General features: G+C 38.2%; 1 protein-coding gene across 4 annotated transcripts in view; it reads left to right on the top strand.

Moving 5' to 3' along the window:
* The window catches only part of PARD3B (par-3 family cell polarity regulator beta), a 1,082,106-nt gene that overhangs the window by 738,708 nt on the left and 331,356 nt on the right, over window positions 1–12,042 (top strand). For 3 of the 4 annotated variants that reach the window (XM_055290335.2, XM_055290338.2, XM_055290336.2), the window contains 2 exons: window positions 10,305–10,511; window positions 11,238–11,475. In XM_055290335.2, the coding sequence (XP_055146310.1) occupies window positions 10,305–10,511; window positions 11,238–11,475 (445 nt within the window). The remainder of the gene's footprint in view (window positions 1–10,304; window positions 10,512–11,237; window positions 11,476–12,042) is intronic. The other variant, XM_055290337.2, reaches the window with a different exon arrangement.

Raw genomic sequence — 12,042 nt, forward strand, 5'->3', positions numbered from 1 at the left:
CCAGGTGTATGTACAAACAATTTATTTTCTAAAATTCGGGGACTTGTATTCCCCTGAGATGGGTCCTTCTTGAGCTTTAAGGATCTCCTATACATTCTCTGGTGTTATTATTTTATGTGTGTTTATCTTTGCTCTACACATAGACTAGAATGTCTTTGACTAAGGTAGGCATTTAATCTTTTATTTCTGAGGTGGCAAAGAAAATGGGAGGAATTTCAGCTCAAGGTTTGTCAGACCAGGAAAGCCTCATATAGCATCTGAGTAGCCTTGCCAAGTCAATAGGATGACATTTCCTTGTCTGCACTCTCAGGGAACTTAAAAGAAGAATTGAAAGAAGGTTGAGTGTTTGTTCTGAAATTTACATGAGAGATAGGACTGAGGCACTGCCTCACAGGAATGTGAAGGGAAATCACAAAATACCATTGGAAATCCCCTCACTTCACCATAGAGAATACAAACTTATTGTTTCAAAGAGATAGCCATTTCATCAAACACCAGATGAAATAGTTGGCTTGTGTTTAAAGATAGTGACACATTGCTATAGACAAAATGTTTGTTTCCCTCCAAAAATCATACTTTGAAATCCTATACCACAATATGATGGTATTAGGAGGTGGGGCCTTTGAGAAATGATTAGGTCGTGATGCTGGAACCCTCTTGAATAGGTTTAGTGCTCTTCTAAAAGAGGCCCCAGAAAGCTCTTCCACATGAGGAGGTGGCAAGAAGATGGTCATCTATGAACCAGGAAGTAGGTCCTCAACAGACACTGAATCTGCCTGTGCCTTGATCTTGCACTTCCCAGCCTCCAGAACAGTGGAGAAATACATTTCTGTTGTTTATAAGCCAGTTCATGAAATTTCATTATAGCCGCCCAAATGGACTAAGACAAAAATTGGTACCAAGAAGTAAAATGACACTGTAACAAATACCTAAAAATATGGAAACAGCTTTGAAACTGGATAATGGGTGGAGACTGAAAGAGTTTTTAAATGCATCCTAAAAAAAACCCACGTTGTCATGACTGAACTTTTAAAAGGTGATTCTGGCAAGGGCTCCAGAGAAAAACAAAAACAAACAAAAAAAGCAACAGCAACAACAAAAAACACTACCACCACCATCAACAACAACACCACCATCACAAGAGGAGAGCTGTAAAGAAAGCCTCGATCTCTGAGTCTTCTTAGACGATACCCACGTAATCCTGAATAGAACGTTGGTAGAAATATGGATGGTAAAGGCCGTTCTTCTGAGGTCTCAGATGGAAATGAGGAACATGTTATTCACGGAAACTGGAGAAAAGACCATCCTCTATATAAAGTGGCAAAGAACTTTGCTGAAGTGTGTTGTTCTAGTGTTTTATGGAAGGTAGAACTTGTAAGTGATGAAATTGGGTATTTAGCTGAAGCTATTTGTAAGCAAATTTCTCTGATTTCTCTAAAATCCAGATAGCATATTTAATTAATGTAATTGTAGATAGTTTGTTTGAACCTGTAGGCACAGCCTGGCTTTTTCTGACTGCTTATAGTAAAATTCAAGATGAGAAAAGTGACTTAAAGATGGAATTGCCCATCAAAAAGGAAGAAGAGCTTAAAGATTTAGGTAATTCTCAGCCTATCCATATTGAAAAGTCTGAAAAAGCCTGTTTGGGAAAGAATACTAAGGATGTGGTCAAACAACTGTTTGATAAGGAGATTAGTATGGATCAGCCATCTCAGCAGAAGCCAGGAGCTATTCTCCAGGACAATGGAGGAATGACTCTGAAGGCAATTCAGTGATCATCAGGACAATCCTTCCTACCAACAGGCCCAGAGCGCAAGGGCCCTGGAGACAGAGTGGTGTCAAAGGAAGGGCTGCTGGTGCCCTCAGGACCTCAGTGTATGCTGCATATGGCAGCCAAACACCACCAGTTCTGTTCCTTGTGCTGTAGTGTCAAATTGCTTGGACACCCCAGGTACAGCTCCAATGGGACCCAATGTAGCATGGGTCACAGAGGCTACCCCTCCCAAGGGCACAGGCAGCAACTTTGGTGGCATCCACACAATGCCATCTCTGCTGGTGCAGAGAGCTGTAGTAGAGCCCTCATGAATGGGATTAGTTTCCTTATTAAAAAAAAAAAAAAAAGACTCCCAGAGAGTTCCCTTGCCCCTTCCACCCTGTGAGGACACAATGAGAACACAGGCATCCATGGACCAGGAAGCAGGCCCTCACCAGACACCAAATCTGTCAGCAGCTTGATCTTGAACTTCCCAGCCTCCAGAACTGTGAGAAAATTCCATTGTTGATAAGCCACCCAGTCTATGGTATTTTTGTTATAGCAGACCACATTAACTCAGGCACACATGAAAACTATAAATCTTGAAACACGGGAATCATACTCAGGGTGGTGGGATGCTCAGCATGAGAGAGGCAAGCAAAGACCCGCAGAGAACAACTCATTTCTCCAAACTCCTGTTCCCTCCCAGACACACAGTCCCTCAAGGGCACACTGTCATTGAGATGGAAGGTAAGTGAAATTGCTCTCATTAAGTTATTTTATCCTGCCCATCCTCCCACCTTTTTTCTAGTTTTCTCTCATCATGAACGTACAGTTGAATTTGGGTAAGATCAATTGTGTGTGATTAGACTTCACTTTGTACAGGAAAAAAATTTAGTAAACTATAAAGCCACAGAAAATGTTAGTTATAGTCACATTTATCTTCCATTCCTCTTAGGACCAAGCACAGTTATGAGCCACAAAAAATACCCAATAAATAATTGTCAACAGCTGACTTGATTTTGGCTTGACATTTTAACGTTAGATTGAAACCTTGCTTAAAGTATATTTATAAAGAAATTGTTATTCATATGAACATGAAACTGAAAAACCTCACTTTCTATCAGTTCTGTAAATAACTCAGTAATTGAGAATTGAAATGCTCTTTATTTTTCAAGTACAATCGGATAGGTATAAAAAGGGGAAAAATACAAAAAATTATAAAAATAGCATTTAACCTTAAAAAATACAGGTGCCCAGGCTATACAATATGTAAAGATACATTCACGTATGTATCTTCCAAGAAATCAAACTTTGACCTTTTATGTTATGCTAACGATTTTTGAGGAAACATTAAAATTCTTTAGATTATGCCTTATTTTGAGAGTACTGTCGTATACAACCCACATAAACATACAAACCACTCAACAATCAAAAGCAGAAGAAACATTTACTGTTTTAGCAAGACATACAAAGAGTTAATGGCAAAAGGAAAGAGAGGGAAAAAATCACTGCAATGGTCTGTGTTTAGAATATAAAGCCTGTTACCCAGATATACAAGGAGGAGCTGGAAGGCAAATAAAGGTGTTCTTGGCAGTAGGTAAAAATAAGACTATTTAAAGCACACATGAGGTGGAAATGGCAGAAAAGGTTAATATTACAAAGGTAAGTTAAGCAAAAGGAACAACTAGTATGAAAAGAAAGGCAAAATATAGAAATGAATGAATAATTATAGGTAGGGCAGAAATTATTAAATCATTGAAAGTATGTAAAAGAACCTAAGGGTTGCATTAACAAAGAGGAAGCTGTATGTGGGCTTTGAGGAAGTGAAGCAATTGTGGACTGCTTCTCCATGTAAAACTTTGTTCAGTCTCACAGCACTGAAGAAAAGGGGCATCCCAGCGTTGTAAGTACCCTTTACCTTCATGTTCCTTTTTTCCTACAACAAATATTTGTGCAGTAGATCTCTGTACTGAGGATACAAAAATCAATAAGTCTAGGAAAGGTAGGTAACATTTTTTGATCCTGTATCACAGGTAGGAAAGTTTCCCACACTGGTCCATTTATTTGACCCTCAAATGAGTATTCTATTACTTATTTAAATAATAAAGGTAGTGTTTTCCTATAAGTACCCACGTGTCTCTTCTGGAGACCAATGCTGTGTACTTAATTTTTCAGTTATTTTCTTGAATGCAGCTTTTTATTTGTTTTTTTGTTTGTTCGTTTTGTTTTTTTTAATCCAGTAGAGTCTTTCTAAGGGAGGAAAGAATGAAAACAAAAGATTAAAACAAACCAGCATGCTGGGAATGGTGTTGTCTGGGTTCCTCAGTTGCCCTAACAGAATCTACCCACAGATAAGGTTATATATGTATTTTTAGAAATAGTTTAACCACTCAGTTGAACCATGGAGTATATTTTCTTATCTGTAAGATAGAAGGAAAAAGAAAAAGAAAAATGTCATGAGAATATTTTTGGGGTAATGAATTCACTATTTGTTACATTTTGGGGACATAATCTGAGTTCAGGAAAGAAACCTAAACAAGGCATAAAATTTTGACTATTTGTGAAAGAAGGAATTTTTAGTAAAGAAAATTAAAGTGTATAGCAATACTTGGCAAATATTTGAACACACTTGAAGGGCCATGCCCATACTCATAATCAAGGAATTGATTTGTTCACATAATCTTCCCATATTTTCTCTGGATAGTTTCACTTTAAAATAAAGTATTTGGAGATAGGGTAGGGGAGATTATACAAATGTATGAATCTTAATGAGAAGTTCATTATTGAACGTTTTGATGTGAATTTCAGGAAACGATAAAAGACCCTGGGATTTGTGAGACTTAAAAGAAAAATTCCACCCTTGGAGAACTTGGAAATTGCCAGTAAAGGAACTGAGACCCAAATGGCAGCAGATAATGTAAAGCCAAATTGCATTATGCCCTTTGGTAATGAATAGGAAACAGGGCACTGTGATAAGCTTGGAATGATGATCAATATTTGGAACACTGTGATAGGCAAGAAGGTAATTAGGCCCATTATGAACACAGTTAACACAGATAACATAACTTGGGAAATTATACATTTGGATATTACGGAGAATTTTTTAAAGGCTAATGAATTTGCAATGATATCAAGTAAAGCATATAAGACATTTTGCCTCTAGGAAATCTGCTTAAAAAATCAAACAGAAAATTTTCAGTAAATGTAATCTAAAATGAAAAGACAAAGTGAAATATGTGGGAGAATAAAGTGGTATCGTGACTCCTACTTGGAATTTACAATAATTTTGTATTCAAAGAGTTTTACTTTTATTAATTTCACATCACAACTCCCCACGCAGCAGGAAAGGTATTTCTATTGTGTTTGTCCAAGTTGACTGCTCATAATAAGGCAAGGCCAAATTGATAATAAAAGCAAGCTATCTTGACAAATTCTCAGCCTTCCCAGGTCTCATGCTGTGACCCCTGGATGGCATTATAATAATCTTGATCCCTAATTTATGATGGGAAACAATCCCTTTATTTTAGAAGGAAGGACTGTAACTTAATTAATTTTCACTAAGTGCCTTGAGGGCCATTGATGTTATTGAAATGTACAAATTAATACATTATTTATTGTTAATTTATCATAACTATTTGTTAATTACAAAGCTCTAGCTGGGAGAAAAGCTTGCCATGTATCTGGAAGTGAATATCTTCCCTAAAATAATTTCTCATTTTTTCATATGGATGTATTGGAAGCAATTTCATCAATAATGGAAGATCCAATTACTGGTCTTCTGGAATAAGGCATTCTTTTATTGTGAGATTTTTAATGCTAAAGTGGGAAGTTCAAACATTGCCAGTTAAATCTCAGACTAATTAGGTGATTATAGCCTAAGGAGAAGGGCAACTAAGACTCCACTATTAATCTGTCTTATCACAATAGCCTCTATATGTGATGAGCAGGTGAACATCTATATACCTGTGTCAAAAGAAGAAATGTAAGGCATTGTTTGAAAAAACAATTTAAGGAGTTTAAGTGTTTTAAAAAAATTTAAGGAGTTGTTTCCCTTTTTCAATAAAAAGGGAAAGCAGTTTTTATGAAGTCCTTTTTAGCTGTTTGTAGAACGCGTGATCATATTTAAGAATTCAATGATGGATTGAACCAAATCTAAGATTTCCCTCATTGAAATGTTTAGAGGTGGTGCAAAAGTGACTGTGACAGTAATGATCACCATTGCTTTATGAGCACTCACGATGTGCCAGGCACCCTTCTATGCTTTTCTTATCCTCAATATGATAGCTGAGGGAACTGAGGCACAAGAAGGTTATTAACTCAAGAAGTAATTAGCAGAGCAGGGAATGTTTGGATATTCTACAGCCTCCTTTTAATCCTTCAGTATTAACCACTACCCTCTAGGCAGTTTTATTCTCAATTATTCAAATCATCTGCTTGTGGAGAAGCAACAGCAGTGCTCAGCTGTAAGGCAAGGGCAGGAATCCAAGACTGAGTCAGAGAAACTGAGGTCCACATCCAAACTATCCTCCAGGAAGAACCTTCTGTTTCATAACATGTTGAAGTGAGGCTTTCTATAATACCTGGAAGGCTGGGGCAGTGGTTTCTCAGCATCTTAAGAATCAGTTTCATAGTGGCACCTCTCCAACTAGGTGGTAGCTCTCTCATGGGCCTCTTGCCACCCTTTTTATGCCTATAGGACACATGGGCATTTTTCCTGGCACAGCTTCTTTAACTCCTTAGTCTTGGAGTGTGTGTGTGTGTGTGTGTGTGCGTGTGTGTTCATTCTTTTCATAACGCTGTATTTTGGGGAATGGAGGGTAGTAGGGGATGTATCTGAGGATTGATCTGTGCAGAAGGCATGACCCTGAAATTTCCCTCTACTCTATATAGGACCATGTCAAGTCAATCCTTCATTTGGAAACAGATGGAATCTTTAAAAGTGCTGTAACATCTTTTTTTAAAAAAAAAATTTGTGGCATTTTTTTATGATGCCATAATTTTAAGAGAAAATTTGGCACCTGACATTAGGAATGTTTTTATTATAACACCTTGAGAATAATTTTTATGTGAAATCCTTCTTTTAGCACCCTTGGTAATTGTGTGTCATCTGTTTCATGAATCTTGTGTATGTTGAGCTCGTGTTTGTGAGGGGAGGATCCGTTCTTCTCGATCTTAAAGAACATGGACATAGAAGCCACAACCAATATCGCATCAGCTATAGATGAAAATATGAAGAGTCATCATATTTTAGGATAACTTCAATGGGATCAAATGGCTGAGGTTTTGATTTCGATAAATTACTCACTCAAAAGAGACCTCTTCTTGAGACCCCTGCTTTTAGTGAAAGCGTAGGACAAAAAATGTGATTTGCGTAAATGTTGAGGCTAGACATAGACAGTGAATCTTCTCATTTTAAAAGCTGTAAAATTTTCTATGCACCATCAACCTAAACTGAAATTGGTGAGAATAGGAGTAGGGAAGAGGGATTGAATGTGGCAATTTATTGTACTCCACACAATCTTTACAGGGAGGGTATTTTATTCCAAGTGTTTTGTTGGAATTTAACACTGATGCCTGTCAATTGACATTATAATCCCTTCCACGGCAGGTAACCTTGACCTTCTGTAGGAGCCCTCAAACATATGGAAGACATGGGGATCCCTGGAGAAGGTCCTTGTCAGAGCCCCCAGTTCAGTCAGTTCACTGTACCTGTAAATCCTTATAAGGACTTTCCTGATTTTGGTTCTCTTCTCTAACATGAGTCCCTACTCTACAGCTACATTCTGTGCATTCTCCAGGAATAAATCGAATTTTTATTCCTATCCTGAAAACTCCAGAGTCTACATTTACAACCTAAGGACTCAACCAACGTTTGCTTTTAATATTACCGTGTATTACATCCAATAGAGCTAGGTTGTAATATTGCCCAACATCAGTTAGTACTTGTACTTTGTAATTTCTATTTATATAGAGTGAATTAATTGCCAACTCTATTAACCTTGCAAAATCCATGAATCCTTAATGTTCAGTTTGCTTAGAATGAGGAACGGTGTTATTTGTTTCTTCTTAGCTATGACTTCTTGCTGAGCTTCACATGAGCTCCTTTTAGATAACATGCCTTCTATCTTGGATGATTTATTCACTTTCATGTTCCCTGGAATTTATTGCTAAAGGTTGACGTGAATGCTTACAGTTTGGGCTCTAATGTAATCTCCTGAATGGCAATTAATAAATAAAGGATGGTTACTATTGCTGACAGAGAATCAGGGGTTTCTTGGATAGTTTTCATCTTCATGATTTCACCAAACTTCATGTCAGACATCCCCAGGAGCTGATATTATAAAATATTTTCTGTAAACTCCAAAGCTTTTACTATTGCTTCTATACCCCCAAACCTCTGTGATGCCTTTTGTTTTCTTGTCAGAAATGATCTTATTCAATTTCTGTTTCTTCAACTTATCTTCCTTCCTGGGAATATAAAAAATATGCCTCTTTCTGGATTTAATAGTAATATATCCTCAGTATTTATGACTTGCAAGTAACACCTGAAATTTGTCCCTGAAATTTCTTGTATTTTGTTTTTTGCTTAGTCTTATCTCTGTTGCATTTATTGAATATACTCTGTTGAATTTACTGAATATTGAATTGCACTGACTCTACATTAATAGCCAGTAGGGTTTATAAAATGCAGTGTTTATTGTCATCCTGTATATTGTTCAAAGTGCAAAGTTGTCTCCTGTAAGTTAATGATGAAACTATAACGCAACATCCAATTTTTGCAATTTGCCTACTTGACGAGGCTCCAGGGTTAATCTAGCCTAATATTCTTATTTTAGAAATGAGGACAATGTAGGGCAGTTTAAGTTGTTTGACCATAATCAAATAGAGGGTGCAGAGCAAATACATCTTTAGACAGTAAAGTACATGGTACACAGCGGAAAAGCTGGAACTAGGCTGCCTCGGCCCAGCTCCTGGTCTGGATGCTTATTAAGTGTTTAACTTTAGACAAGTTATGTCAATGCTGTGTGCCTCAATTTCTGAATCTGTAAAATGGGGCTAAAAGTAGTACCAGTAGCACAACTATAAGGTTTATAGTAAGTTACTGTGGGTGAGGCATTTAGAATAGTGCTTAACACAAACTAAGCACTCCATGCATTATTAGCTATTAGGATTATTGTCATTATGTTGACTATGTTTAACATGTTCGGATCATAGGAAAAGGTGTGTACTGCTATTTCACTTCACATGGGTATATATATACATGAGGGCTTTGTTGTACTTCTTTTGTATTCCTTAAAGCTGTGTGCAGCTGCTAGTAGCAGTGTTCATAGTGGCAGTGATAATAGAAGCAAAAATAGTGATGACAGTAATAAAAGGTAGTACCGTTTATTGAGCCTTGCTAGGTGCTAGACATTGAAGTAGGTACTTTACATACATAATTCTTAACAGGTACTCTGTCTATTGATAAATGACACAGTCGTTTTTTCCCAGAAATGCAGCAGACTTCATGACAGTAGTCTCCTTCGTAACTGGAAAGGAACATGAGCTGTGGTCCTGGTGGAAAAGCTTTGACTGTAGAGATAAGAGCCCTGATAGAATTCCTTCCATCTTAAAGATGATCCCTGTGCTGCTAATATTTATATAACCTAATCCTGTTATTGATAATTGAGAGACTAGCTGGGGGTGGGAATGGAGGTCAAGGAATGGAGTGGGAGGGGGCAGGTAGAGGGCAAGGCAAACCGCACAAATGAAAAACATTATATACCAGAAAAGCGATGATTCAAATGCAGTTGTGCTCTATATTTTCTGTTTTATAATTTTATATTGCATTAAAAGGTTGCCCCTTTTCTAGATACCCAAATAGGAATACATTCAGAACAAGAGCATCGACACAGAAAAGTTGTTTTCTTTCTTGCTTTTCTTGATTGATTGATTGATTAAATAAACTGCAGTTACCATACATTAATAGCCAGTAGGGTAAGGTAAAGTGTTTAATTAGAAAGATCACAGTCACTTCAATGTTCTTTTATTTCCATGCCCAGTATGTTCCTTACTAATCATATGAGCAACCATGGCAATGATAAAAGCCGCCAGGTGTGGGAGTGCTAGGACGATACTGGAAGAGAAACTCTCATCATGTTAGGTGCTCGGTATGTTTGTGTGTGTGTGTGTAAGTATGCATGTGTGTATGTGGGTATTCTCACATATATGAAATCACTCTCATTCACATACATAGTCTCTATAAATAGCTACAACCTTTCAAATTCATAGGTGTGTGTGTATATGCCTACAGACACACATGCATAGAAAGAAATGTACGTATAGTCATATTAAATTTTATCACAGCTTTAGAAAAGGAAACAGGCTCAGAGAAGTCAAACCACTTGTTCAAGGTCACAAAAGGTGGCAAAGCTGGAGTATAACCCCAACTCCCACCCACTTAACACCCCTTTTTTGGGATGTCCAGACAGAAATATTCTTAGAACAATAGCATTACACCACACTGCCCCATTAGAAGAGGGGTGACCTTTTGCCCGTTCTTTTCCAGAATCTCCAAGCAAAGATTTTGGTCCAACTCTGGGTTTGAAAAAGTCCAGTTCTTTGGAGAGTCTGCAGACTGCAGTGGCCGAGGTCCGGAAGAATGACCTTCCCTTTCACAGGCCCCGGCCGCACATGGTTCGAGGCCGAGGCTGCAATGAGAGCTTTAGAGCAGCCATTGACAAATCCTACGATGGACCTGAAGAAATAGAAGCTGGTAGGAGAATATGCTTCCTTAAATGGCTTCTTCATCTCATTGTTATTTGCAAATCATGGGCAAGAATGTGTGCTTAACTACAGAAAAAAAATGATTTAAGGATCACAATTATATTTTTGATATTAAAAGTAATTCATTTTCCTGATATGTTTTGCCCTTTGGCTTAATGAACATGGAATTGGAGAATGCAGTATGCAATTTATTTTACAGTGCAAAGCTAAAGAAATGTTCTCCTTCACTTTTCTACAAGGACCAACTGTCATTTACCCTTAGGGTAGGAGCACTAAGTATGCATTTCTTGACATTCTCATTGGAGTCATTAGAGGCAGCATCAATCCAAGGACTCCGACTGCATTAATTGGGTAGAAGCAGTTGGGATATTTTGTACTCAAAACTCTCTCCTCACCCTGTGTTTCCCAGCATGCAGGCTTTCTGAGCTGATCAAGGTTAACAAGCCAGCTTTCAGAGAGATTAGTGCTTGAACACATATCAAGCCTGTCATACTACCAGCTAAGCAACCGGTCGTCCCCACTCCCAGCATCAAATCTTGCTCGAAGTAACCAGATTTAGGCATTCAGATCTTCAAAGGGCGCAAGTAACCACATGGAAGGGTAGAACTCCAGAGTGCTGTTATTCATTCTTTTGCATTTTACATATTAGCGTTTCTCTATATACTAACTGCGTGCACCCCTGACCATGGGTATTGATTATTTTTTCTCTGTACAGACGGTCTGTCTGATAAGAGCTCTCACTCTGGCCAAGGAGCTCTGAATTGTGAATCTGCTCCTCAGGGGAACTTGGAGCTAGAGGACATGGAAAATAAAGCCAGGAAAGTCAAAAAAATGAAAGAGAAGGAGAAGAAAAAGGAAAAGGGCAAATTGAAAGTCAAGGAGAAAAAGCGCAAAGAAGAGAATGAAGATCCAGAAAGGAAAATAAAGAAGAAGGGCTTTGGTGCCATGCTGAGGTATGGGCCTGCTTTGAAGGCGGAGTTGGTTCTCATTTTGTCTCTCCTGGTGAAATCACTCCTTTGTCTGTACTAAAAACAAAGTGCACGCTTTTCCTTATCTTCAGCTAAATGCATACAGCTCTCAACTCTGTGCTCGTTCTCTTTCTGCAGAGGTAGAGGAGCTTTTTGGGGAAGCTTACAGGACACTGTCTTAAGTTTGTTGTCAAAGAAAGGTCAACACTATGCCAGGCACGGTGGCTCATGCCTGTAATCTCAGTACTTTGGGAGGCTGGGAGGATTGCTTGAGCCCAAGAGTTCAAGACCAGCCTGGGCAATGTAGGGAGACCCATTTCTTTTTATTTCTTTTTTTTTTTTTTTTTTTTTTTGAGACAGTCTTGCTTTGTCGCCCAGGCTGGAGTACAGTCGCACGATCTCAGCTCACTGCCACCTCTACCTGCTGGGTTCAAGCGATTCTCCTGCTTCAGCCTCCAGAATAGCTGGGACTATAGGCACACACCACAACGCCCAGCTCATTTTTGTATTTTTAGTAGAGTGGAGTTTCGCCATGTTGGCCAGGAGTCTTGA

The sequence above is a fragment of the Symphalangus syndactylus genome, chromosome 8, assembly GCF_028878055.3.
Source record: "Symphalangus syndactylus isolate Jambi chromosome 8, NHGRI_mSymSyn1-v2.1_pri, whole genome shotgun sequence".
Classification (NCBI taxonomy): domain Eukaryota; kingdom Metazoa; phylum Chordata; class Mammalia; order Primates; family Hylobatidae; genus Symphalangus; species Symphalangus syndactylus.